This window comes from Muntiacus reevesi, chromosome 5 (genome assembly GCF_963930625.1).
Source record: "Muntiacus reevesi chromosome 5, mMunRee1.1, whole genome shotgun sequence".
NCBI classification, from domain to species: domain Eukaryota; kingdom Metazoa; phylum Chordata; class Mammalia; order Artiodactyla; family Cervidae; genus Muntiacus; species Muntiacus reevesi.
In genome coordinates, this window is record NC_089253.1 from 41,101,460 (window position 1) to 41,127,599 (window position 26,140).

The window sequence follows — 26,140 nt, forward strand, 5'->3', positions numbered from 1 at the left end:
CAGAACACCAATGTGATGCTGGACCAGGCAGGTCCCATTTCCTGAAGCTTGGATGGCTGCCGCCGCTGCACCATCCCCCAGAAGACAGGCCTCACATGCAGCAACAGCACATGCGTGGGGAACAAGACCAGGGCAGGGGTCCCCAAGTGTCTTTTCCACAAGGAGAGGGAACTATGTACAGCGGGAGGAGGGCAGAGTCTGGCCAGGGACACCCCCACTTCATCTCATTCAACCAGGAGATCAAAGCGCTCAGCAGCTTCAAACTCAGCATTCATGGCCGCGGCCCACTCATCCAGCTCCGATTTCTGGGGGAAGAGAAATGGGGGGCAGGTGAGTGGCGAAGGGGGCATGTTGGCTGTGCATCTCCACCCATACTCTGCAGGTACTGCCTTTCCACCACAACAGCCAGAGCTGAGCCCCGGCCCTGCCTGTGACCTGATGTGTCTCCCCGTGCATCTGACATGGTAGCAGAGGAAGACCCCTGCCCCTCACTCACCAAAATCTCCGGCACCTTCTTCTTCTTTCGTTTCTCTTTGACAACTAGAGGGGAGATTCCAGGGAGAGTCGTGTCTGGGGCCCAGGGCTTCACAGAGACCCTGGGGACCTCAGCCAACTTTGAATCCACCACAGGCGAGACTCCAGCCAAGTCTTCAGCTGCCAGCAGCCCCTCAAAGCCAAAGCAGGACCGGCGGCCTGGGGTGGAGGTGGATGCAGAGCCCAGAGTCTCCAGGCGGCTATATGAGCGCCTGACCTTCTTTGACATTTCCAAGTCTCTGGCGTCCAAGTCTCCTTTCCAGGAGGTGGACTCAGCATTCACGGGGCACAGCACAGGAGTGGAGGGGGCGGTGACAGGGACACTGCAGGTCTGGAAGAGGTCCTCCTTAGTAAGCTTCTTGCTAGGAGGATTGTTCTCTTTCTCCAATAAAGAAGTGAGCTGCAGCAGGACAGAAGAGAGAATGCCTCCCAGTTATTTAACTGTGTTACTGACTTCAAGAAAGGCCCAAGGAGATTTAGGGTGAAAAGAAAGACCCACAAGACCTAAAATGTCCATCCAGTCAATAAGTCCTTATTGGTCACCTGCAGGCACTGGGAAGACAGCAGGGAAGAAAACAGAGAAGACACCCGTTTCCACAGAGCTTCCATTCTAGTGGGTAAAACAGACCACAGGGGGAATCATGTCATATGTTCAAGGCGTTAAGCACTTTGGGAAAAAAAACAGAACAGGATGGAGCATATATGAGGTGAGCTAGAATATTACGTAGGTGTAGGTCAATGTAGGTCTCATCGAGATAGAGGTAGCACTTGAAGGAAGCAAAGGAGTCAGTCGTCCAGAGGAGAACTGTCCTAGGTAGACAACAGAAAGGGCAAAGTCCTGAGGTGAAACTGTGCCAGTCAGGGTCAAGGAACAAGAAAGGCAGTGAGGGTGAAGTGAGAGGGAGTGAGCCGAGAAACTGATGATGGGACTCGAGAGGTAACGTGGGTGTTACAGGGCGTGTTTCGCAGGCCACTATAAGGGGAGGCCCAGAGAGCCATGGCAAGGCTGTGAACAGGAAAGCACTTAATCTGACATGTGTATTAAAACATTCACACACTGGTTTCTCATAACTCCAGTCTCAGCTCTAGTGCTGCTTCCTCAGAGAGGCTGTCCTGCCGGAGCCGTTATGGGAGATCCTGCCCGTGATAAGGTCATGAAGAAAATACCGGGCAGGCAAGGCCGTCCGGGACCCCATCCATGATGAGGTCACGAGGAAAAAACCTGACAGGCAAGGCCGTCTAGAATAAGGGACCCTCCAGGTTGGCCTCGGCCTCTACCCCACCCTGTATCCTCCCCCCTTTTCTGCTGTTGTTCTTATTTGCCCTGCTGCGGATTCTTGTGTTGCCTGCCAAGAGCTCTCCTTGCTCCTCTTTCACTAAATAAAGACCAACTTAAAACCCTAATTAATAAATCTCCTGGACGCTGGTACCCTATGAAGGGGCCAGGGATGAAGGAAATGCTTCAATTCAAACCTTTTTGCTGGCATTCTGGCTTGTGTGATAAATATGTGCTCTCATTGCAAAAAATGCTTTTGATTGTTCTAAACATCCTAAGCACAGTATGCTAACGAAAGAAACTATTAAGCACAGGCCCCTTCACAGGGTGAGAAAAGCTCCACAAATATAATAGCCACAAATGTGCCTAATAGAAAACACTTTAGATAGAGATTAGCTGGCGACTTCTTGCGTAGTTAACTTTTAGACTAAGAGCCTGTTTTGTGCCATATCTGCTGTTTCTGCAGTCCTTCGCATTTCTGTTCTGTAAAAATGTAATCCTATCTAGTTCCCATAGAGATGATGCTTATTAGAAAGAAAATAGATTAATTATAAGAAAAACAGGGTTGGTTACTGAAGTTGCTTAAGTCACACCAGGTGCAAGCCATAAAATGTTAGCAGGCCTGAAGGCCAAATGATAAGAAAGACTCTTGTGAACGAAAAAGCATGTGGGTGACATCCAGTTTCTGTTGAAGGTCAAGTTGCTGTAATGTATTGAGATGCCCTGTGTGTAAGCAATATGCACTTCCCCCAGAGATGTTGTTAAGGGTATAAAGGGGCCGTGCAAAAATAAACTTCAGACTCAGCCCTGAGCTTTGTCTGTCTCTCTCTCTCATTCACCGACGCCGTTCATCCTGAGGGTTCCCCTGGATCCTGCTGGGGCTGGACCCCGGCACCGTCCCTTACCATGGAACTAAGACCAGCCCCTCCTTACCTCTGCCTGTCACTCTCTGTCACAGTGACCCCCTTCCTGGCCAGTGGGATCACTACCTGATTTTGATTGTTTGCTGGTTGGCTGAGACCTCAACTAGAATGTGCATGTTACACAGGAGCAGGTGTCGTCATCTGTCTGGTTGACCTGGCCTATGCCCAGTACCTTCAGCAGAGCCCTGCATGGAGTAGGTGTTCAATACAAAGAGGCTCAATTGACTTTCACAAAACTTGACACTGAGCTTGCTGATAACTAAGGTGAGAAACAGGACAAATTTAGTGACCCTTGTTATTTAATAGAATTACATTAGTTATCATGAGAGACATTTCCTGGCTACAGGCCCTGGGGAATCTATCCCATCAGTCTTAGTAAAAGGGATGCTGAACAAAATGAGGGTCACCCAGACTACCACTTTGTCAGTCCCCACAGCCATCCAAGTCCTTGCACATTTTTTTTGGTCCAATATCTCATGAATCTATCATTCAACCAATAAGAATGGCCACCATAAGGGAGACAGAAGTCTCTGCCCTCAGGACAACAAATATACAAAGTACTCTTGGCTATTCATAACGCCTATCGGGAAGGATTCAGGGAGGAGGGATCCTCTGAGCTGAGTCCTGTGTGATGGGGCTCTCCAGCAGTAGTCCAGCAACACTCCACCTTTACCTTACTTCATGCTCCCAATGTCTCACTTTAGGACTCCTTTGAATGTCCTCCTACTTGGTCTTGGAGTCCCCAGAAGGCTTTCTCCAACCCATTCTCCAACTAGACCCAAGAAGGATCTTTCTGAAACACCCAAGGCTGCCTCAGTCACTACCTTGTGACTCTCCAAAGCTGCCCACAGAACGAAGGATGAAGTCCAAGTTCATCAGGATCTGCTCTGGTTTAACACACTCCCTCTCATGACAAGGTCTACTGCAGACACACCAAAAGTGCTGTTCCTGAAACCTTGTGCTTTTCCTTGTGGACTCCAGGTGTCTACAAACACAGCTTCCTTTACCTGGAACACTGCTAACTTGTCTTCAAAGACTCAGTTCAAACACCTCTGCGAAACATTCCCTGAGCTACCTGGTCTGAGTTAGATACCTTTATAGCATCTACTACTTTCTTTATTACAGTCCTCAGCATACTATGTTATCACTTGTTTTTCTCCCCAGTTGACTACAAGCCTTGGAAGCTACTCAAAGGCAGGTAACATTTCTTATTCATTGTATCTTCAAGTGCAGATCTGTTAATGAGACACCTTTAACAATAACTTCTGCTAAAACAGTTCAAGACATTATAGGTTACTGAGAAAAAGAGGCTAGAAAGAAGAAATAGTAGTGACACCCAGCTCAACTTTAAAAGGAAATTGGTAGAGAATACCAGGGCATTAAATGCACCAAGTGTGCAGGAAGTAACCAAGCTTGACAACATATGTAGGTGTCCAAAGGCAAATTGTTTCAAAATACAGCAAAAACAACTCCCTGGGCAGACATGAGTGAGTGAGTGAAAGTCGCTCAGTTGTGTTCAACTCTTTGCGACTCCATGGACTACACAGTCCATAGAATTCTTCAGGCCAGAATAATGGAGTGGGTAGCCTTTCCCTTCTCCAGGGGAGCTTCCCAACCCAGGAATCGAACCCAGGTCTCCTGCATTGCAGGCGGATTCTTTACCAGTGGAGCCACAAGACATGAGCCGCCATTATATTCCGCCCCAGCTCTAGAGTGTCTGTCCTGGATTCCCCTTAACTAAGAAAATGAAAATGAACTTACCCGGGGGCTTCTTCGAGGAGTGTTAACGGATGGGATCTGTGGAGACGAGTTGATCACACAGCTGACTTCCAATCCTGGCTCCCCACCTACAACCCCTCTCTCAGACCTCACCTCTACGGTATGGGCCACGATCTTCTTCAAGACGATGGGCTTTCTGACTGGAGCCTCCTGAGGTGCCTGGAGAAGAGCAGTGAACATGAGGTCTACATTAGCCCAGGGGCTTCCGAGGCAGGAGGAACCTGAGGCTCACCTTAGGCCAGATTTCCGGGAGGGTGTTTGGGAGATCAGAGCCTGATTTCCGCTGGGACCTCCGCAGAGACCGAGTGGGAGTTGGGGCGCTGGGTCCTGCAATCAGAAAAATTTAGGAGGTAGGGGAGGACTCTAGGCCTCAGAGTCTACACAACAGGTTCTGAAGAAAGCGAGAAAAGGTTCCCAAACAGGCCCTTTGGGGGCGCCTTCCGGGCCAGGAGACGGGGGGCGAGGGCGTTCCTCACCGAACTGCGTCCCTCAAACGGTTCAACCCCACCTCCCTCGCGCGCCCCCTCCGCTCACCGGGGCACTGGGCGGCCCCTCCGGACCGGGTTCGTCTCTCGGACATGTCTAGCTTTGGTCTCTATCCCCTCTGCTGCAGGTACCGCCACCAGAGCTCGCGCCAACCCGAAGGGTAAGCGTTCGAATTACCCGCCTTGCCCGGGAGGAAGCGGAAGTGACGTAAGGGGGAGGGCCCCGAGCTCCGATCACTCCTTTTTCCACCCGCCTCCACGTCTAGCGTCTACAGGGGAGGTGTTACTGACCTCCTGACGTCATCAGCTCGCGCCGCACCCGGAAGAGACGTGGCAGCCGAGGGATAATCGGAGCGTTCTGAGCTGGAGAGAGCTGGGCGAGAGCTTGGCTGAACGTGGTCTGACCTTCCGCGCTTCGGCCCGGCGCTCGCGCCCGTGGGGACCGGTGCCGCAGCCGATTAGTAACACACAGAGTGGGGTCTGTGGAGAAGGTGGGGGCGGGGCATGGAGGGGGTGGGGCTCAGGAGGGCCCTCTGGGGGCGGGGCCGGTGGTATCGTAGAGACTGATTGAGGGGCCTGCCCAAGGATGGGATGAGGGACGAATGCGGGGGTCTCAGGAGGCGGGACTTATGCAGGGGCCGCGGCCCAGAATGTAGAGGGATGGTGGGCGGGAGTTTGGGGTTGGGGCGGATACGAGCGGTGCCTAGGGAAGTTAAGAGTGGAAACAAACTGGGCTGGTAAATGTGTAGAGGTCAGAAGAACCTAGCTGCCTGCTAACTGTGACGCCTTCCTCAGGGTCGACTATGGGACTTTGCAAGTGCCCCAAGAGGAAGGTGACCAACCTATTCTGCTTCGAACACCGGGTCAACGTCTGCGAGCACTGCCTGGTAGCCAATCACGCCAAGGTGGGTGTTCAGGGTAGAGCAGCGCACTAGGTGGGCAGGTCCTACTGACTTCCTCTAAATTTATGAAAGGTCTGGCCCTAGAATGGAAGCTCCGCAAGGGCAGGGACTTCGTTTATTTTCTTCACTGTTGTATCCCCAGTCCTTAAGACAGAGTCTGGCACATGATGTGTGCTCAATGAATGTTTATTGATTGGTCAAACAGAAGAATGAATCTCCTCTGTGATGACAGAAAAAGAGGCACCTGGGCCTTAGGGAGATGGGCTGTGGAGCCCTGGCTCCAGTGTGACCTCCTTCTCCCACTTCAGTGCATCGTCCAGTCCTACCTGCAGTGGCTCCAAGATAGCGATTACAACCCCAATTGCCGCCTGTGTAACATACCCCTGGCTGCTCGGGAGACAACCCGCCTCATCTGTTATGGTGAGGCCCGGGCACCTTGGGGGTGGGGATCTGGACAAGACCAGTGTGAGTGGTTTCCAGTGGCTCCCCAAGCAGCAGGACAGTGAGACCTTCAAGCTTGGGAGGCTGGAACTCAGATTCTGGTCCCACTAGGTAACTTACTTGCTGTGTGAGCTCAAGCAAGTCATTTTCCCTTTCTAGGCCTTAGTGTTATTCCCTAAAAACTAAGCTTCTACTTTCCTCCCTGCCAATCTCTTGGGTGTGGTTGTGGCTGTGAGCAGTAGCCGGTCGTACCTATAGTGAGCTGAAAGCATGGGGCTCTTAAACGTTCAGGATCCATTTCTAATTCCAACATTACACAGAGAGGAACCGACTTTCCCACAGTAACGTCAGTTAAAAGAAGTCAGCAGAGGCATGTGTTGTGATCTTGACCCTACTCTGCTGTAAGAGCCTTAGCTCCACTTTTTGAAGGAACTAGTGTAAGAGAGTGAGCTTAACATATGTGTTTCTCACTGTGAGTGTGTGTTTATATGTGCATGAGTTAAATGTGCATTGTGTCTTTATCTGTTAATGTGTTCATTGGTACTGTGGGTGAGTGAATGGGTTAGTGTTGTATGTGAACATATGAGCACGTTGTGGGGTTGCAGAATTCCTGGGTGTGAATGCTTGGGTGTTAGCATACTTGAGTGTATGTGAGAGTTAGTGTGCCCATAAGTGTGGATACAGGGGATGGCACTTGTGTTTGACTACGTGTATATAAACGTGTGCATTTGTGCCGATGGATGTGTACATGCATACAGTTGCCTGTGTATATGTCTAGTAACCTTTCAAGCTCTTAGCCCAGTGAGTTTGTGATGAGTGCAGGTCCAGAGAGGACTCCTGGAGAGGGTAGGTGGCATATTCTTCCCACCTCCCCCCACCCCCTAGTGGGCTGGGCAGCTTGGTAGCATCTGCCTTGTCTTAGTCAAGATAGTGGTGGCCAGGAAGACCAAAGTCTTAAGGAACACTGATAGTTGACCTGGGAAGGAGGGGGCCCTGCGCTTACAAAGATGTGTGCAAATATCTCTGCAGTGGGCTAGTGGACTAGGAGTCCTAAGTGTCTTCTTCATGTCTCTTCTCCATTGCTTCATGGGCTCTAAGATCTCTTCCATTGGGCCTGCCTCAATGAGCGTGCTGCCCAGCTCCCCCGAAACACAGCACCTGCTGGCTACCAGTGTCCCAGCTGCAGTGGCCCCATCTTCCCTCCAACTAACCTGGCCGGCCCCGTGGCCTCTGCGCTGAGAGAGAAGCTGGCCACGGTCAACTGGGCCCGGGCAGGACTGGGTCTTCCCCTGGTGAGAGTCTTTCTGCCCTGGGTCGCATCTGGGCCAGAGGGGTGGGTGCGGATAGCACTGGGCAGACTGGTGACATCAGTTCTTTCCTCCAGATTGACGAGCTGGTGAGCCCAGAGCCTGAACCCCTCAACACTTCCGAGTTCTCTGACTGGTCCAGCTTTAACGGTAAGCGGTGGTTTTCACTGCTGATGGGGTTCTTGCCTCCTTGCCCTGCTGACCGCTCTCTTCCTGTCCGTAGCCAGCGGTAGCCCCGAACAGGAGACAGCCAGCGCTTCTGCTGCCCCAGCCTTCTACAGCCAAGTCCCCCGGCCCCCTGCTTCCCCGAGCCGGCCTGAGCAGCACACGGTGATCCACATGGGCAATCCCGAGCCTTTGACTCACGGTGAGCTGGAGAATTGTCCAGGCCAGAGGGGGATAGAATGGGGGGTGGGTATACGGAGGGAGCTTGGCAGTCCACCCACCACCCACAGAACCCTTCCTGTTTCATCAGACATCACCTCCCCATGATCCCAAGATGCTCTGTCAGGCTGAGAAGGGCCGGGGTCTCCTGTCCTCCCCCCTCCCCACCCCGTTCTGGGCCAGTTTCCTGAGCCTGTGGATGCCGGTGACTCTGCCCCTGCAGCCTCAGCCCCGAGGAAGGTGTACGATACGCGGGATGATGAGCGGGCACCAGGCCTCCACCGGGATTGCGATGATGACAAGTACCGGCGCCGGCCAGCCCTGGGCTGGTTGGCCCAGCTGCTCAGGTACATGGGGTCAGGTGGGGCAGGAAAAGGGAATGCTAGGAACGGGGAGGTGGGGAGGTGAGAGCCAGAGGCCCTGGCAGGCCGGTTTCATGATAAAGGAGGCCTGTCCTGGGTAGTAACGGGACCTGGTGTTGGGGCCCTGCATGGAGGCCTGGGCTGGGGTCTGCCTCTCTCCAGCTCTTTCCTCGCCTGCTCCGTATGAGGTTCAGACTCAGGCTCTTGAGGCCCCTTCCTGCTCTGACACCTTCCCGGTCTTTGTGACCCTTTACGCCTGACACATTCAGGCTTCCAGAACACAGCTGTTGCCTCAGCTGCTTTGAGCTGCACGATCATCCTTGTAGCGGGCAGGCACAGGGATGAGCCACCCCCTCTGCCCCCACGGCCCATTTGAGGAAACAAGGCTCAGGGCTGGTGGCACTGGGGCCAGAAGACAAGGGTCGTGGCTGGCACTCCTCTCCCAGCTGCAGGGCCACCAGGGACCAGAGGCCTGACCTGACTTTCCCCTCACCCCCCCAGGAGCCGGGCTGGGTCCCGTAAGCGGCCGCTGACCCTGCTGCAGCGGGCGGGGCTGCTGCTGCTGCTGGGGCTGCTGGGCTTCCTGGCCCTACTGGCCCTCATGTCTCGCCTGGGCCGGGCTGCAGCTGACAGCGACCCCAACCTGGACCCGCTCATGAACCCTCACATCCGTGTGGGTCCCTCCTGAACCCTTGCTTATGGCCGGGCCAGCTTAGGACCTGGGGGCCTGAGGAGGGGGGTAGGGGAGGGTGTCTGGGGGGCCCTTCCCTGTTGCTCTCTCTCAAGCCTGAGACACTAAGATCCCAGACCCAAAGTCAAGTCCACCAGAGTGGTTGCAGGCTAGGCCTGGGGTCCCTGCAGATCAAGCATTTGACCTGCTCCTCCTGGGTCTCCAGCTCCCCCCTCCCCCACCCCTCGTCTCCCCATTTTTCCTGCCGACCAAAAGGAGCCAACAGGTGGAAATAAATGATAGACTTTATTAAAACACCCGAAGCAGCCTTTTCCTTCCCCCTTCTCAGCCCGGGTCCCAGGCTTCAGTGGCTCTCTTTCCGGTACTGGATGGCAAGAAACTCCAGGGACAGGCGGTTGAAGAACATGGCCCCGTTGAGAACTGGGCAGAGGAGAGAGCCCCCGTCAGCCTTGCCTGGCCCCTCCTTGCTGTGTGTCTGCATTCCAAAGCTCCCCCCTCCCCCTGAGTCCACCTCCCTCCCCTACTCACTCAGGATGGTCAGGGAAAAGCAGCGAAGAAACTTGTCATATGTCATCTCAGCGTAGAGTGACCCCATGGCGGCCCAGCAGATGCTGATCACCTGGGAGAACTGTAGGCCCCATCCCGTGGGAGAGTGGCCCCTGACACAAGAGTGGGGCTTCCATCAGCCCCTGGGCCTGCCCGGACCACCTCTCGAGCCCCCGCCCCGGCCTACCATCAGGACAACGGTATAGCGGAAGCTCATGCGGTCGTAGCGGTAGGTGACCCAGAAGTTGTGCACGTCGCTGGCAAAGACAGCCAGGTGTATGAAGAAGAGCATCAGCGCGGCCATGGTGAGAATCATGCCTTGTGGGAAGAAGAGCACGGTCACGCGGTCCCGCCACCGCATCCTGGCTGGAGCACGGGCTCGAGGGGGCCGCAGAGCTTGAGCAGGCAGACACTGTCCCGGAAGAGCAGCTGACCCCTCTGGTTCTAGAGCGTCCAGCCTGGAATAGCTGTGAGATTCTAGAATAAGAAGGACATGATAGAGAACAAGATTCTAGAACATGGGCTGGTTCCGGCCAATACAGGGGTGTTTCATGGATGGCCAGGGCAGCTCTGAATTGGTGAAGGGCGCCGGGCTAATCGTACAGAGCAGGGGGCCCTATCGGAGGAAGGGACAGCGCTCCTCATCCCAGTTTGTGCTCTGGTGTGAGTCTTCTCACTGAGTCTGCAACATGTCCACGCTGGAGGTAGTGTGGTCACATTCCACAGATGAAGAACTGGGATCCAGAAAAGGGGAGGGGCATGTGGATCCACAGCGCCTTTTAGGTGGGTGAGAGGTCAGGTGTGATCTCATCTATTCAAGCCTCTCCGGTGTAACTGGAGGGTGTAACCAGGTGAGGGCAGACCTGAGCTGGATCACAAGCTCCAAGTATTTGTTCCAACTCCTGATGGAAGGGAAGGGACAGTGGATCCTCCATAGCTGTCCTGGGACCTTCCCACACCCTCCCCAGGCATGGCCTGGAGAGCAACTGGCTTTTCCATCTTCTCCCAGATGTTCTTCCAACACATGACGCTGATCAGCTCTCCCCTCTGCCACCTTCCCGCACTTGGCATCTTCACACCCCTTGCCTCTACTGTGCCAGGAGTCCCAGGAGAAAGCTGGGATTGGTGGCACAAAGTCTATTTTACACACAGACCTGGGGCACAGAGAGGAATTGTCTGCTCAAGTTTTCACAGACAGTAAGGGACTTGGTACTGAGACTAAGGTCCAGTTCTACCCAAGGCTGTGGAATGGGCAAGAACAGAAGCCAAGAAAAGAAAACTGTTACATGTGAGAGGTGAGAACTCCAGGACTGTCAACAAAATAAGGCTGAAAACTGGCCCTACATGGTGTGGAGGGATGTGCAATCTCCCAGGAACTAAAGTAGAAAAAGTTGATTTTGAACTTGGCCAGCCCCACTGCCTCCTGCCTGACTGCCCCGGAAGTCGGGTCCCAGGTCTGGCCAAGATCTGAAATCTGCATTTGGAAGGAGTAAGGTTAGAGCCTGACCCCATCAACCATGGTTGCTGCCCAGTGTCATTAATCACAAAACCCTCAGACCTCATCTTAACACATTGAAGGGGTGATGCCTGATCCCCCGCTGTGTTCACACTGTTGAAATACTTGTTCACACTTTAGGTTTCATTTGATTTCAGATGAACTACTTCTTTTTTTTTTTTTTTTTGGTTAGGTCTACTTCAATGCCATATTAAAAAGTTATCCAAATAGAGTATGTTCTTGAGGAAGATTTGCATGATTCCCAAGTATACAGAGGAATCTTCCTCCACACTCCTCGCCCCACAGAAGTAAACCCTTCAACAGTTTGGTGAGTGGGCATCTTTTGAGTCCCTTCTTGATGTAACTTCATACACCTGCATGTATGTATCTATATGTGTAATTAAAAAAAAAATCACACCATACATATTGTTAAAATATAATTTTTAAAAAGTTAACATGGGACTTCCCTGGTGGTCCAGTGGCTAAGACTCCATACTCCCAATGCAGGTGACCCGGGTTCAGTCCCTGGTCAGGGAACTAGATCCCACATGCCACAGCTAATACCAGGCACAGCCAAATAAATACATATTTTAAAAGCTAAAAATATACTTAAAGAATAAACACATAACTAAGATATATTAACTCTTCAGTGAAGAGTTCCCCCTCACATGTAATGCATCATGAGGAGCTAGGTATTGACAGGCATAAAGAAGAGTGTTAGGACATGATTACTAGATACAAGATTGGTTGATGTCCTACAGGGCAATAAAAACAAAAATTTGAGGTTATTTTTTCACTGGCTATTTCTACTGGAGATGTTTCACATTTCTCTAACACTATCTAAATAGTAAGATCAAACAAATGTACACTCCTATGGGTAATTAAATAGTCCTTGGGTGGGCTTGTGAAACAATGCCCCAGTATGGTATTGGAAGGTCATGCTACACTGTCTTTATTCCAACTATTGGATAATTTTTTTTAACACTATTCTGTGATTTTTTTAATTTATAGATTTCGTGGAGTAGATCTAAATCTTTATACTCTTGCCTTCACTTTTCTTAAGATGATAGCTTCATAAGCTGAAATCTTCATATATATATTTTTAGACAGTCTCTGAATATCCCATTGATGCAGGGGTCAACAAACTTTCTGTGAAAAACAAGATAGTAAATGGTTTAGGTTTTGCCCGCCAAAGAATAAATAAAGTAGTTTCCATTCCACCCCGGATCCCCACCCCATCATATGTTTCAAAGACCGCACTGACAGTCTTTTTCTCCCTTTTCATCCATTCAAAGACAGTGTGTCTCAGTTTGAACTCCAAGTCTTTCCTTACCTTCAGTTCTTTACTTCAGTGAACAGCTGTACATTTATCCCAACCAGAAACCTGAGAATTATCTTCAACACCTCCACCTAACCCCTCAAGGCAGCATATTTCAACAGTCACTTGAAGAAACAAAGTGTTAGTCTTTCAGTAGTGCATGGGCTGTAGCCTGGTCAGGTTCCTCTGTCCATGGGATTTCCTAGGCAAGAATACTGGAGTGATTTGCCATTCTCTTCTCCAGGGGATCTTCCCAACCCAGGGATGGAACCCAGGTCTCCTGCATTGCAGGAAGATTCTTTACCACTGAACCACCAGGGAAGCCTTATCAGTGACTTAAGATCTACCAAGTGTGTCTTCTCAGGGTATAACAGGAGTTCTCAAATTTAAGTGCATCAGAATTACTTAAAGACTTAAAAAAAGAAGCTAGGTCTGAGGGGAGCCCAGAGTCTTTACAACTCGCCACAGGTAATTCTGAAGGCTATTCTGATGCGCGTCAGAGGACAAGGCCACGAGAAACACTTCTCTTGAGACACTGTGGTTGTCCTTTAGTCCCCAAGTCGTGTCTTTGAGACGCCACGGACTGTAGCCCGCCAGGCTCCATGGGATTTTCCAGGTGAGAATGTATGCATTTAATCCTCACAGTCCCCTTGTGAAATATGTACCCCGATATTAAGAATGAAGGAAAATGAGCTGCTGCCCGCCCCCTCTCCCCCCAACAAGGCAGTGGCAGGATGCCAGAAACACGCTTTCTGGCTCCACTGGCCCGCGCTCCCTCCACTGCATCTAGGGACATAGGGTGGAAGCCACGGCTAGTCCTCCTTCCGGGAAGACAGCGACCCAACCAGTTCTTCCATCTGAGAAGCTGAGGGGGAAACCCAGGACTCTCCCGGAACCTCTGAGCTCGGGGAGAAAACATGCGGGGGAACTCTAGTCTCGAAGGACTCGAGGCTGCAGGGGGACGTTTCACCTGAAGGACTGCCTCGTTTCAACAACAACTTTATGGCTCCCGGAAGTGCCTCCTCCCTGTCCCCAGCCCGGCCTCACGCCTGTGGGCGACACTTGGAGCCATGGCGGCGGCAGCCGCTGCGCCTGGCCCAGGGTCTGGACCTGGGGATTCTCCGGAAGGACCCGAGGCGGAGGCTCCAGAGCGTCGGCGGAAGGCGCACGGAATGCTGAAGCTTTACTACGGCCTCTCAGAGGGGGAGGCGGCGGGACGCCCCTCGGGGCCGGACCCCTTGGACCCTACCGATCTCAATGGGGCGCACTTCGACCCGGAAGTATACCTGGATAAGGTGTGTGTAGGGGGAGGGGGAACAGGCCCCTGATATATTACGCCCCAGATCATGCCTCCGACTTTTTGCGGGGGTGTGGGAGGAAGGGTTCATAAAAGCAGGACAGCCCTGGGCGGAGCTGTAGGGGCAGAACTGGAGGATAAGGGTGCGTGGGCAGACTTGAACTGGCTTGAGGTGGTGTGAAGTCTGAGGTCTCCTGGGCTGATGTTCAGATAGACCCGAAATAGGGGGCGTGTCCCAGGCGCTGACTGGCATAGGAAGGACCAGGACTTGCTACATCTGAGGATTTGAAATGCTGACAAACCTCAAATAGAGTCTAACCTGGTAACTCTTGAGCTATGCCACTTATAGTTTCCTTGTCTGAAATTCTTGACAGGGGTGGGATCAGGATTTTCTTGCACCAAAAGCCTACCAGTTGGGGACATGAGTGCCCCCTGTCCTGAACACTAACCACCTAATTTCCTCCAGCTGCGTAGAGAGTGCCCACTGGCCCAGCTGATGGACAGTGAGACGGACATGGTGCGGCAGATCCGGGCTCTAGACAGCGACATGCAGACCTTGGTCTATGAGAACTACAACAAGTTCATCTCAGCGACAGGTGATTCCTGAGTGAGTGAGTGAGTGAAGTCACTCATCGTGTCCGACTCTTTGCGACCCCATGGACTGTAGCCTACCATGCTCCTCCATCCATGGGATTTTCCAGGCAAGAGTACTGGAGTGGGTTGCCATTTCCTTCTCCAGAGGATCTTCCTGAGACTGGGACACAAATCCTCACAGTCCCACATGCCCCATTCCTTCAGTGTTGGGGAAGCCAGCAGAGGGTTTAGACAGAGCAGACCCAGATTATGGTCCTGCCCTGACGCAAATCCACTCTCATCTCTCTCTTAGAGCTTTTGTGGTTTGATAACCATTGAGGTAATAACTGTTCTCAGAGGGTTGTTTTGAGGACCAAAAGGGAGAAAAGGACAAAATGAAATTTTAAAAAGAAATTAATTTATCTGAAGCACTTAGAATCTCTGACACTAAGGAAGCCTCAGTAACAGTTTCTTTCATTAGTGGTAACTTTCTTTTGTTTCAAGTCTGAATCAGAATGGGCTTATTTCTCTTTTCTTCTTTCTCTCTCTTCTTTCCTTTCTTCCTTCCTCTTTCCCCTTTTCTTCTTCCTTTCTCTTTTTGTAAATGAAGCAAAGAGACAGAAAATGTATGTCATTAAGGAACAAAGATCATGTAAAGGCATCCCTCCACCCCCTTCTGTTCGCTTTATTCTCTGTTCAAGACAGTGCTAGACAGTGTTCAGCTTTCATCCACACTAGCTTCTGTCCTTTGTTGGGGAAATGTACTGCTCAGACTTCTGTAATAATTTTGGACCCACATGTACTTAGTCCTAGAGGCAGATCTTGTGCGTCTACCTGCAGTGTATATTATCTTTACTCTGAGTGAAATGAAATGAACAGAAGATGAGGTGACATGACTTTTGTTTTAAAAGGACCCTTCTGTCCCCTGTTGAAAGTGGACTATAGGGAGGCAAGGATGGTAGAGACACACATCAGAAGGCTGTTTTAACAGTCCAGGCAAGGCGCTGGTTGTATGGACCAGGATGGGTGCAATGGAAAAGTAGAATGGCTCAAATTCTTAAAAGTTTGTTAGTTGAGGGATCTGGAGTTCAGAGAAGGCTGGAACTTGAGACACAAGTGGAACATGATGAGATCTAGGGAGGGAGTGTACAGAGGGAAGAGGCCTGAGGACTGAAGCCTGGGGCATCCTAAGATTTGGAAGTTACGAAGAGAAGGAAAATCTCACAAATCTTCTTTTTCAAAGGAGCAAACATTTGGGAAAGTTTGAGAACAACCAGGACCCTGGGTGTCTTAGAAGATAAATGAAGAAAAGCATTCTAAGAAATTGATAAGCTTGACCAATATGTTAGCTCATGGAGTGCTCATCAGTGATGCAAGAGAGGGAGAAACTACAGAGGCAAGGTCCTCAGGAAAGAAGGAGGGGATTGAGCAGCGCACATTGGAGAGGTTCACCTGAACACAAGGTCAGGAGCCCATCTACTGTAGCAGGAGGGAAAGCAGACTGTGGCCAGAGGCAGTCAGGTGGATAGGTGTGATAGAGAGACCTTCCAAAGCACAGTAAGGAATCTAACCTTTATCTAAAGCATACTTAGCTAATCAAGCTGTTATGATTTTTGTTTTGAAAAGATCCCTCTAGCTCCTAGCTGCATTGGAAGGAATAGATTGGAAATGTGGTTAGAGTGAGGCCATTTCAGTAGTCCAGACCAGAGATTCTGGGAGCTTACTCCAGGATGATAATGGTGGAGATGGACAGTGATGAGTAAACTAAGAAGTGTTAGGGGCAACATTGACAGGACATAGTGTTGAGGAGCTCTGAATAAACAGAATGCCCTGGTTTCAACTTGAACACTGGATGGCAGATGTGGTGCCCAAGAAACTGCAAGAAAATCTAGTGTAAGAGTGGAAACATAATGAGCTAGGTTTTTTGTTGTTTTTATTTTTAAGGGGAGTAGGCATGACATGAACCTGGAGGAGACTGTGGGGCCCCATCAGGAGGGCCCTTTGTAGACAAAATAAGGTTTTTGGTCTTGATCATAAGAACTCTAGAGATACTTCATGCAAACAGTAACCACAAGAGAGTTGGGATAGTAGTACCAATTCAGACAAAATAATATTTAAGACAAAGATTGTTACTAAAGAGAAAGAAGGACATTTTATAACAGTCAGCTCATTAAAATGTTAACAAATATAAACACTTATGAACCTAACAAGAGAATCCCAAATACATAAAGCAAAATTGGATAGAATTAAAGACAGAAATTCAGCAATAATAGTTAGAAATGTCCATATCCCACTTTCAAAAAATGGAGCGAACAGTTAGAAAGACAGCAAGAAAATAGAAGGCTTAAATAGCACTTACTCAGGGAGTTTAAACTGGGGCTCTGTGACAACCTGGAGGGGTGGGATAGGGTGGGAGGTGGAAAGGAGGTTCAAGAGGGAGGGGACATACGTATACTTACGGCTGATGCATGTTGACGTATGGCAGAAACCACCGCAATACCGCAAAGCAATATACCTTTCCATTAAAAATAAATAAATTTTAAAAAAGAAAACAACACTTAAACCAAATAGACCTAACAGGCACATACAAAACCCTCTCCTGCAACAATATCAGAATACACATTCTTCTTAAGTGTACATGGAACATTCTCCAGGATAGACCATATCACAGGCCATACAAGTCTCAATAAATTTAACAGCATTGAAATCAAGTGATTAGTGTTCTCTGAACATAGTGGAATTAAATTATAAATCAATAACAGAAAAGAATTTGAGAAATTTGCAAATTTGTCAAAATTAAACAGTATGCTCCTAAGTAACCAATGTGTCAAGGAAAAATCACAAAGAAATCAGAAAATGCTTTGAGATGAATGAACATGAAAACAACATTCCAAACCCAATGAGATGAAGCCAAAGCAGTGCTCAGGGGGAAATTTATAGCTGTACATGCTTACATTAAAAAAGAGAGGACTTCCCTGAAGGTCCAGGGGTTAAGAATCCACCTGCCAATGCGGGGGACATGGGTTCGACCCCTAGTCCAGCAAGTTTGCACATGCCTTGGGGCAACTAAGCCTGTGCGCCACAACTACTGAAGCCTGTGAGCTCTAGAGCCCATGCTCTGCAACAAGAGAAGCCTCCTCAGTGAGAAGCCCACGTGCTGCAACTAGAGAGTAGCCCCTGCTTACCGCAACTAAAGAAGGCCTGTGCACAGCGACGAAGACCCAACGCAGCCAAAAATAGTTTTAAAAATAAAGAGAGATCTTAAATCAATAACCTACTACCTAAGAAAGTTAAGAGGAAAAATGTGCAAACTAAACCCAAAGCAAGTAGAAGTCAGGAAATAATAAAGATTAGAATTAAAAGCATAGAAAACAATAGAGAAAATCAATGAAACCAAAAGTTGCTTCTTTGAAAAGCTCAACAAAATTGACAAACCTAGCTAGACCAAGAAAAAATGAGAGAATATTCAAATTACTACAACCAGGAATGAGAAAGGGGATGTTACCACCTGTACAAGTATAAGACTTGCACATTGAAAACTAAAACAGTGTTGAAAGAAATTAAAGGATACCTAAATAAATAAAAAGATGTCCCATATTCATAGACTGGAAAACTTATTATTTAATATTTAAGGTGGCAATACGTCCAAACTGATCTACAGATTCAGTGCGGTTCCTATCAAAATTCCAAATGCCTTTATTTGCGTAAATTGACAAGCTGATCCTAAAATTTATAAGGAAATGCAGGAGATCCAGAATAGCCAAAAAATCTTGAAAAAGAACAAAGTTGGAGGACTCACATTTCTTGGTTTCAGAATTTACTACAAATCTACAAAATCAAGACAGTATAATACTGGTATAAGGTAAGCTTTCAGGTTAATTGAATAGAGTTTTTTTTTGTAATAACTGATTTATTAGTAATTATAAATAATAGCAACTTTGGCTAATACTAGACAATATTTATTGAGTGTTTAATATAAAATCACTGAGGTGCTTAACATATATTGATTAAATTCTTACACATCTGAAGTAGTTAACTATATATCCATTTTACAAATGGGGAAACAGGTAATGAAATGCTACATAACTCAGTCAAAATTTTATAGGTGAAACACAATGTTTAATGCCTTGTTTCAAACACAAAGCAAATCTAAAAATCACTTTTAAAAAATCAGGTTTTTTTTTTGAGAAGGAAATGGCAACCCTCTCCAGTATTCTTGCCTGGAAAATCCCATAGACGGAGGAGCCTGGTAGGCTACAGTCCATGGGGTCGCAAAGAGTCGGACACGACTGAGCGACTTCACTTTCACTTTAAGAAACAGGGTATAGAAAGGAAAAACAGTGATGTTACAGTGAAGAAACCTGACAGATACTACCTTTCCCAAATAGTCAGGCTTAGGCAAGATGGAATCCTGGACTGGATCCTGGAGGAAAAATAAAACAGAGAACATTGGTGGAAAAATCCATGAAATCTAAATAAAGTCTATAGTTTAAAAAAAAAAATCAGGTTTTTTGTCCTAGTACCTGTAGTAGCTTTTGAAAGAGCTACATGTCTATAAAAGATAAACATTATTATGCATAATAAATGAATTCCTAAATGGATCACTTTTATGTTTGAATATTATTTAACAAGTGAAAAATAAAACCATAGCAATTAAAAAGTAGACAAATAGATTTAAAAAAATATTGCCATAAAGGAGAAATAATAATTCAAGAAGGTGTAGCAGGCCTTCCCTGGTGGTAGAGACTCCGTCTGCCAGTGCAGGAAACATGGGTTCTATCCCTGGTCCAGGAAGATCCTACATGCCACGGAGGAACAAAGACTGTGTGCCACAGCTACTGAGCCTGTGCTCCAGAGCCCGGGCACCGAAACTACTGGGAGCCTGCACACCCTCGAGCCCGTGCTCTGCAACGAGAAGCCGCTGCAATGAGAAGCCCAAGCATCGCAAGAAAGAGTAGCCCCCACTTTCCGCAACTAGAGAAAAGCCCGAGCACAGCAACGAAGACCCAGCTTCCTTTGTTTTGATTTCCTTTTTGATCCAATAGTTGAGAAGAGTGAGGATTTTCTCTAAATAATGGGATCTTTTTATTTTTTAGTTTTGTTATTAATCTCCAATTTCATTGCATTGTGATCAGAGAATGCTTTTTGTACCACTTCAGTTTCTTCTGTAAATTTATTGAGATTTCCTTTATGACCTAATACATGGTAAGGTTTTGGTGTATTATGGAATCTTGATTATAAATCAAGTAGGTTTTCCGTATTGTGTTATTTAGGTCTTCTGAAGCTTCATTTGGCTTTTGTGTTTTTGATCTGTCATGGATTGACAAAGTGGATTAAAGTCTCCTATAATAGATATGTTTTCATTTCATCCTCATTGCTCTCTGTTACACATATTGATGATGAGTTCCAGAGTGGAGTTAGGAAAGTCAGTTGGGAAATGCTAGAAGTATTTAAACAAGAAGTGATAGTGGCTTGAAAAGAAAATGTTGGAGGTAAACTTGACACAACTTGCTGATGGACTGAATGTAGGGTAAAGGAGAGATAAAAGTCAAAGATGACTCTTAAGAAATGGCAAGGAGCCAGAATGGAAAAGATTAGTGGAGGAACAGGTTTGGGGAGAGTCAAGAATTCTGTTTTGGACCTGTCATATTTGAGGTGCCCATTTGCCATCTGCATCAAAGTGTTAAGTAAGTTGTTAGCAGGGCTCTGGTCAGGCCCGGAGACAGAAATGTCTGAGTCATCACAGCCATGGGACTGAAGGAGACCCCATCGAGGTCCATTCACTCTGCAGATTTGGAGGGAGTTGACGTTTACTTGTATTTTCTCTGTGTAGTGTGAATCAGGGTCACCATTTGAGAGTTGGGGGCATATATTGGAGTTTTGAGGACTGAGGAGAAAATGTTAGTTTGGAAAATGGGATCACAGACTCATCTGAAGGATGGCTGACCAATAGGCAGTACTGCTTTGGGACCTAAGTCCTATTCAGTAACATTAAGGGAAGGCCAGTTGGTGTGATTTTGTGGCCCATTTTCAACTGTTCCTTCTTAGGCGGTGGGTTGCTAATTGGGCTTAACCTGTGGTAGGTAGGATCTTGCTGATAAATAATGGGAGTCGGGGTCAGGAGAGGCAAGGAGGCTTGCAAATGGGTGACAGTGCTGGTGGGGGCCCACCGATTCTAAAAGGAGTGAGGAGGGAAGTGCAGCCACGAGAGGTATTGCAAGTAGTGACCAGTGGTTGGGCCAAGGAGTCTGGAGTTCCTGAAAAAGCCAAAGGAGTTTTAGAGTGTGGTCCACAGGATGAGTGGTTGGGATTACAGAGGGCAGTGAGACTTGAAACTGAGGTTTTATTTTATTTTTTAAATGTTTTTAAATACACACACACACACACACTTATTGTTGGCTGCTCTGGGTCTTTCTTGCCATGCAAGAGCTTCGTCTAGTTGTGGCCAGCAGGGACCACTCTCCATTTCAGGGCACAGACACACACACACACACACACACACACACACACACACACACACACACACACACACACACACACACACACACACTTATTGTTGGCTGCTCTGGGTCTTTCTTACACACACACACACACACACACACACACACACACACACACACACACACACACACACACTTATTGTTGGCTGCTCTGGGTCTTTCTTGCCATGCAAGAGCTTCGTCTAGTTGTGGCCAGCAGGGACCACTCTCCATTTCAGGGCACAGACTTCTCATTGAGGCGGCTTCTCTTGTTAGGGAGCACCAGCTCTAGGGAACATAGGCTTCTTTACTGGCGGCTCACGCACCCAGTAGCTGGAGCACTCCAGCTTAGTTGCTCCTCAGGATGTGAGATCTTCCCAGACCACGGGTCGAACCTGTGTCCCCTGCATTAGCAGGCATATTCTTAACCAATGGACCACCAGGGAAGCTTTGAGGTTTTAGAGGAGGCAGTTCTTAGTGAGGGCAAGCAGAGGGTGGCGTGGATGAGAGAGGCAGGAACTGATGGAGTTAAGGAGGTCAGCAAACAGAATCAGGAATGTCCTAAGCTTCATCCTCATGGATGCTCAAGGAGGTGAAAGTGATCCCGAACTGAGAGACACAGCAAAGGGGACAATGGGATGGCAACAAGAAGGGGTGCGGTTCGATGCCATGGTCTTCAAAGGGAGAAGCAGCAGCTGTGTAGGAGCTTTAAGGGGCCAAGCCCTGAGCACCTGGGTGGAAAGGAAGAACAGCCTCTTTAGGTAGGTTTCTGTCAGGACTGAAGAGAAAGGGCCCTTCAGAGACGGTCAGTCGTGTTCCAGAAGGCCAACGGCTTGGAAGTCCAGGAAAAAGATAAGGGCGCACAAGTATTTACTCTCTGTCCTGTGCCAGGCAGGGTGCTGGGCATAGAGGATGCCCCTGGGACCCAGCGGACAGGTTCTGGTACCCTCCTTTGAATCTGGGCATCTTCTGAGAACAAAGACTGCGGCTTTATGGGCCATCTTCTCTCTGCATCCAAGCCTGGGGCACACAGGGGGTGCCCAACAAACCTTTGGGGCACTGAGATGACACCTCACCCTGGCGCCTGGTGACCAGCACCACTGCCGCCCATTCCAAGCACCAGGTCACCCATGTGACCCTCCAGGAGTGAGCTCAGGCGCGTCCGGGGCTGGGGGGAAGGGGCAAGTGTGTGTGAGGGCACCCGGACCGCGTGTCAAGCTGAGTCCCGCTCGCGCCCGTAGTCACCCGCCTTTCCCTCTCCGGCGCCCCTGTCCCCCCAGACACCATCCGGAAGATGAAGAACGACTTCCGGAAGATGGAGGACGAGATGGACCGGTTGGCCACCAACATGGCGGTGATCACGGACTTCAGCGCACGCATCAGCGCCACGCTGCAGGACCGCCACGAGCGCATCACCAAGCTGGCAGGTGGGCCGCGCCCCAGAGCCGGTGTTACAGTGGGCCACCCTTGAGGCTGACACCACCTCCGCCTGTCCCCCAGGGGTGCACGCGCTGCTACGGAAGCTGCAGTTCCTCTTCGAGCTGCCCTCGCGCCTCACCAAGTGCGTGGAGCTGGGCGCCTACGGGCAGGCCGTGCGATACCAGGGCCGCGCGCGGGCCGTGCTGCAGCAGTACCAGCACCTGCCCTCCTTCCGCGCCATCCAGGACGATTGCCAGGTCATTACGGCTCGCCTGGCCCAGCAGCTTCGGCAGCGCTTCAGGTGTGGGTCCTGGGCCACCAAGCCACCACCGCTGGGCTCCCGGGTCTGCTCCTCCCCTACCCCCGCCCGCCCCGAGTTCTGCCTTCCTGCCCTTCACCTCCGTCTCCCTTCCTGCAGGGAGGGCGGCTCTGGCGCCCCTGAGCAAGCCGAGTGCGTGGAGCTGCTGCTGGCTTTGGGCGAGCCCGCGGAGGAGCTGTGCGAGGAGTTCCTGGCGCACGCCCGAGGGCGGCTGGAGGAGGAGCTGAGAAGCCTGGAGGCGGAGCTGGGGCCCTCTCCTCCGGCTCCCGACGTCTTAGAGTTCACTGACCACGGCGGCAGCGGCTTCGTCGGTGGCCTCTGCCAGGTGGCGGCGGCCTACCAGGAGCTGTTTGCGGCCCAGGGCCCGGCGGGCGCCGAGAAGCTAGCAGCCTTTGCCCGGGAGCTGGGCAGCCGCTACTTCGCGCTGGTGGAGCGGCGGCTGGCGCAGGAGCAGGGCGGCGGAGACAATTCCCTGCTGGTGCGGGCGCTGGACCGCTTCCACCGGCGCCTGCGCGCACCCGGGGCCCTGTTGGCCGCTGCCGGGCTGGCGGAGGCCGCCACTGAGATCGTGGAGCGCGTGGCCGGCGAGCGCCTGGGCCACCATCTGCAGGGCCTGCAAGCGGCCTTCCTGGGCAGCCTGACGGATGTGCGGCAGGCGCTGGCCGCCCCTCGAATTGCTGGGAAGGAAGGCCCCGGCCTGGCGGAGCTGCTGGCCAATGTGGCCAGTTCCATCCTGAGCCACATTAAGGCCTCGCTGGCTTCTGTGCACCTCTTCACCGCCAAGGAGGTGTCTTTCTCCAACAAGCCCTACTTCCGGGTACGGCCTGTCCCTGGGCATTCTCTTTTTTTTCCCCTCCTTTTTGGGGCATTCTTTTGTTCATCCTGCATGTGGCTTGACAGCTCCAGGGCCCTCAGTCTTTGCCCCAGCAGGCTGGATGTGGTTTCAGGCTGTCTTGAAGACTGCCACGGCCTGGAGGGGTGGGGCAGGCTCTGAGGGCATTTGCAAGCAGGGTCCCCAGTGCAGGCTTTGTCCCCTTGCAGTCCCTTCTCCAAGCAGGGGAGCTGCTCTCAGGTACCGGAAACAGGATGAGAGAGGCCACGGCACTTGGGGTCCCAGTAGAACATCACTGGCAGCCTCTGCCTGGAAGAGGGGACCTGCTGTGTATCTAGGCCCCCTCCTCCTCACAGGGCGAGTTCTGCAGCCAGGGCGTCCGTGAGAGCCTCATCGTGGGCTTCATCCGCTCCATGTGCCAGACGGCTCAGAGCTTCTGCGACAGCCCCGGGGAGAAGGGGGGTGCCACGCCACCTGCCCTGCTCCTGCTGCTCTCCCGCCTCTGCCTGGACTACGAGACGGCCACCATCTCCTACATCCTCACCCTCACGGATGAACAGTTTCTGGTGCAGGTGAACTGCTGGCTCATAGCAAGGTGGGGTGTGGTGAAGCTAGGAGCACAGGAGACTGGTCACTGCGCTCACAGTTAGGGCTGCCTGTGCCCGACTCAGCCTCCCCCTGGGTGCCCAGCCTGTGCCCAGGCCCTGGTGGGGACTGGCGGCAGAGCCTGCTCCTGGGACCCGCTGACTGCCTGTCCTCTGCGTCCGTGGCTCAGGATCAGTCTCCAGTGACGCCCGTGAGCACACTGTGTGCGGAGGCCAGGGAGACGGCACGACGCCTGCTGACCCACTACGTGAAGGTGCAGGGCCTGGTCATATCGCAGATGCTGCGCAAGAGCGTGGAGACACGGGACTGGCTCAGTACCCTGGAGCCTCGGAACGTGCGTGCTGTCATGAAGCGGGTGGTGGAGGACACGACAGCCATCGATGTGCAGGTGCTGCCCCAGGCTGGCCGGCGGTGCTGGGGGACCAGCCCTCTAAGGTTCAAGACAGCTGGGGTCAGGCAGTGCCTGCATCTCTGGCCTCCTTCTGCCTCGGCCATAGTGGCATCATCACCCCTGTTTCACCTCAGAGGAGGAAGCTGAGGCCCAGAGTCACCGGGAAATCAGGGCAGGGTTGACACTGAAGGCTGGGCCTCAGTACCAACTCGTGTTCCACCTTTGCTGCACTCCACTGGTTCTATAAGTAATGACTGGGTGCCAGCGAGGCACAGCCCCTACCCGCCCCCCCCCCCCCCAACTACCTTGTGTTTATTTCGTAACATGTGATTCTTGTAACATATGAGTGTAACTTAGGGCATCCTTGGTGGGCTGGAAGTTCCCCATGCTCTGGCCTCCTTGCAGTTCCTGCTTCTGCCGCCAGGTGGGGCTCCTGTATGAGGAGGGTGTTCGGAAGGCCCAGAGCAGCGACTCCAGCAAGAGGACCTTCTCGGTTTACAGCAGCTCCAGGCAGCAGGGCCGCTACGCACCCAGCTATACACCCAGGTCTGGCTGGTCAGGGTGGCCCCGGGTGGTGGGGAAGGAAGACGGGTGCAGGGGTGGGCTCTGATGGCTTCTCTCCTCCCATCCAGTGCCCCAATGGACACCAACCTCTTGAGCAACATTCAGAAGCTGTTCTCTGAGCGAATTGACGTGTTCAGCCCTGTGGAGTTCAATAAGGTTCGAATTCCCCAGTGACCCTGCCTTCCCTGGGCCCCTTGGGAAGGTTGGCTGAAGCAGCCCCACACTGGCCCCAGGAAGCCCTGGGACTCAGTCCCCTTGTCTCTGTTTCTGGGAAATGTATCTAGGAGCGAGTGCTCACCCAGCGCCCCACCACGACCATCACATCGCTCTCGGCCTTGCCCTGGGTGTGCTCTAAGCCTGCGTCTGAGGGGTCACCTAGTCTACCTCTTTGCCCTTGTTCTTACGCCCTCCATAGTCGTAGCTCCTCCCTGGGGATGGCCATTCACCCCATGATCTCTGCCCCCACCCAAGCCCACGCTTAGGGACCTGGTGCTCTCTCTCCAAGGTAGTAAGCCTTTCTCCTCCCTAAGTCCCTGCTGACCCCATCTCTGCCTCAGATCGCTGGGCCCTCATCTGCTCCCCTCCAGGTGATGAGGCAAACATCCTATTTCCCTCTTACTGGGTTTTGGGACTTTCTACCCCATCACAGCTACTGGCATTTTGCTGACTCCCTGGCCCCTGCACGGAACGCGGTCCCCTCAGGGATCCCGCACCCACCCACCACCTGCTGTAGCGTCTCTGCATCCCTGTGTCCCCGTCCACAGGTGTCGGTGCTGACTGGCATCATCAAGATCAGCCTGAAGACACTGCTGGAGTGCGTGCGGCTGCGCACCTTCGGGCGTTTCGGGCTGCAGCAGGTGCAGGTGGACTGCCACTTCCTGCAGCTCTATCTGTGGCGCTTCGTGGCCGATGAGGAGCTTGTGCACCTGCTGCTGGACGAAGTGGTGGCTTCAGCTGCCCTGCGCTGCCCGGACCCAGTGCCCATGGAACCCAGTGTCGTTGAGGTCATTTGTGAGCGCGGCTAGGCTCCGTCACGGCCTTACACGGGCTTGCCCAGTCGCCCCAATCCTCCCATCCCCTGGTCTGCTGCCCCGGCGGCCCTTCCCCTCAAGCTCTGCCTACTGCCTAATAAAGTCGTGCTGTCTCCTCCTCTGTGTCGCTTGCGGGGAGGCGGGGCGGGACTTGGAGGACTGGGGTGGAGCTGTGAGCCTGCATGA

General features: G+C 51.3%; 4 protein-coding genes across 9 annotated transcripts; 2 read left to right on the top strand and 2 right to left on the bottom strand.

Moving 5' to 3' along the window:
* Positions 1-173: 173 nt before the first annotated feature.
* CDCA5 (cell division cycle associated 5) lies at positions 174-5,178 on the bottom strand. 2 transcript variants are annotated; one of them, XM_065937700.1, is made up of 6 exons: positions 5,047-5,178; positions 4,745-4,839; positions 4,606-4,671; positions 4,495-4,530; positions 497-934; positions 174-305 (listed from the first exon to the last, which is right to left on the bottom strand). In XM_065937700.1, exons 1-6 carry the CDS (start codon positions 5,090-5,092, stop codon positions 225-227), a joined length of 762 nt encoding a protein of 253 aa, XP_065793772.1. In that variant the 5' UTR covers positions 5,093-5,178; the 3' UTR covers positions 174-224. The 2 variants fall into 2 exon arrangements, with proteins under 2 accessions (XP_065793772.1, XP_065793771.1); XM_065937699.1 differs by having other exon boundaries at positions 4,495-4,671.
* Positions 5,179-5,303: 125 nt separating this feature from the next.
* On the top strand, positions 5,304-9,378 carry ZFPL1 (zinc finger protein like 1). 2 transcript variants are annotated; one of them, XM_065937697.1, is made up of 8 exons: positions 5,304-5,488; positions 5,793-5,902; positions 6,208-6,319; positions 7,439-7,632; positions 7,725-7,797; positions 7,871-8,014; positions 8,255-8,378; positions 8,895-9,378. In XM_065937697.1, the coding sequence occupies exons 2-8, from the start codon at positions 5,801-5,803 to the stop codon at positions 9,079-9,081; spliced, it is 936 nt and encodes a 311-aa protein (XP_065793769.1). In that variant the 5' UTR covers positions 5,304-5,488; positions 5,793-5,800; the 3' UTR covers positions 9,082-9,378. The 2 variants fall into 2 exon arrangements, with proteins under 2 accessions (XP_065793769.1, XP_065793768.1); XM_065937696.1 differs by having other exon boundaries at positions 5,305-5,475.
* Positions 9,185-9,991, bottom strand: TMEM262 (transmembrane protein 262). 2 transcript variants are annotated; one of them, XM_065937702.1, is made up of 3 exons: positions 9,818-9,991; positions 9,645-9,712; positions 9,185-9,504 (listed from the first exon to the last, which is right to left on the bottom strand). In XM_065937702.1, exons 1-3 carry the CDS (start codon positions 9,989-9,991, stop codon positions 9,234-9,236), a joined length of 513 nt encoding a protein of 170 aa, XP_065793774.1. In that variant the 3' UTR covers positions 9,185-9,233. The 2 variants fall into 2 exon arrangements, with proteins under 2 accessions (XP_065793774.1, XP_065793773.1); XM_065937701.1 differs by having other exon boundaries at positions 9,328-9,504; positions 9,613-9,712.
* Positions 9,992-13,430: 3,439 nt separating this feature from the next.
* Positions 13,431-26,067, top strand: VPS51 (VPS51 subunit of GARP complex). 3 transcript variants are annotated; one of them, XM_065937685.1, is made up of 10 exons: positions 13,431-13,738; positions 14,207-14,336; positions 22,073-22,219; positions 22,293-22,512; positions 22,630-23,347; positions 23,719-23,934; positions 24,138-24,356; positions 24,784-24,905; positions 24,992-25,079; positions 25,688-26,067. In XM_065937685.1, the coding sequence occupies exons 1-10, from the start codon at positions 13,514-13,516 to the stop codon at positions 25,946-25,948; spliced, it is 2,346 nt and encodes a 781-aa protein (XP_065793757.1). In that variant the 5' UTR covers positions 13,431-13,513; the 3' UTR covers positions 25,949-26,067. The 3 variants fall into 3 exon arrangements, with proteins under 3 accessions (XP_065793757.1, XP_065793759.1, XP_065793758.1); XM_065937687.1 differs by lacking the exon at positions 14,207-14,336 and having other exon boundaries at positions 13,619-13,738; XM_065937686.1 differs by lacking the exon at positions 13,431-13,738 and having other exon boundaries at positions 14,236-14,347.
* Positions 26,068-26,140: the final 73 nt, after the last annotated feature.

Excerpts from the sequence above, each read along its gene's own strand:
- ZFPL1 (XM_065937697.1), top strand. The coding sequence starts at position 5,801 with ATGGGACTTTGCAAGTGCCCCAAGAGGAAGGTGACCAACCTATTCTGC. Across the intron at positions 6,320-7,438 it reads AACCCGCCTCATCTGTTATG|ATCTCTTCCATTGGGCCTGC; the intron begins GTGAGGCCCGGG and ends ATGGGCTCTAAG. Across the intron at positions 7,633-7,724 it reads CAGGACTGGGTCTTCCCCTG|ATTGACGAGCTGGTGAGCCC; the intron begins GTGAGAGTCTTT and ends TCTTTCCTCCAG.
- VPS51 (XM_065937685.1), top strand. The coding sequence starts at position 13,514 with ATGGCGGCGGCAGCCGCTGCGCCTGGCCCAGGGTCTGGACCTGGGGAT. Across the intron at positions 24,357-24,783 it reads CGACAGCCATCGATGTGCAG|GTGGGGCTCCTGTATGAGGA; the intron begins GTGCTGCCCCAG and ends TTCTGCCGCCAG. Across the intron at positions 25,080-25,687 it reads GCCCTGTGGAGTTCAATAAG|GTGTCGGTGCTGACTGGCAT; the intron begins GTTCGAATTCCC and ends CCCCGTCCACAG.
- TMEM262 (XM_065937702.1), bottom strand. The coding sequence starts at position 9,991 with ATGCGGTGGCGGGACCGCGTGACCGTGCTCTTCTTCCCACAAGGCATG. Across the intron at positions 9,713-9,817 it reads GCTATACCGTTGTCCTGATG|TTCTCCCAGGTGATCAGCAT; the intron begins GTAGGCCGGGGC and ends TGGGGCCTACAG. Across the intron at positions 9,505-9,644 it reads GCTGAGATGACATATGACAA|TTCTCAACGGGGCCATGTTC; the intron begins GTTTCTTCGCTG and ends TCCTCTGCCCAG.
- CDCA5 (XM_065937699.1), bottom strand. The coding sequence starts at position 5,092 with ATGTCCGAGAGACGAACCCGGTCCGGAGGGGCCGCCCAGTGCCCCG. Across the intron at positions 4,840-5,046 it reads AGGGGCCGCCCAGTGCCCCG|GACCCAGCGCCCCAACTCCC; the intron begins GTGAGCGGAGGG and ends TTCTGATTGCAG. Across the intron at positions 935-4,494 it reads CTCCTCGAAGAAGCCCCCGG|CTCACTTCTTTATTGGAGAA; the intron begins GTAAGTTCATTT and ends GTCCTGCTGCAG.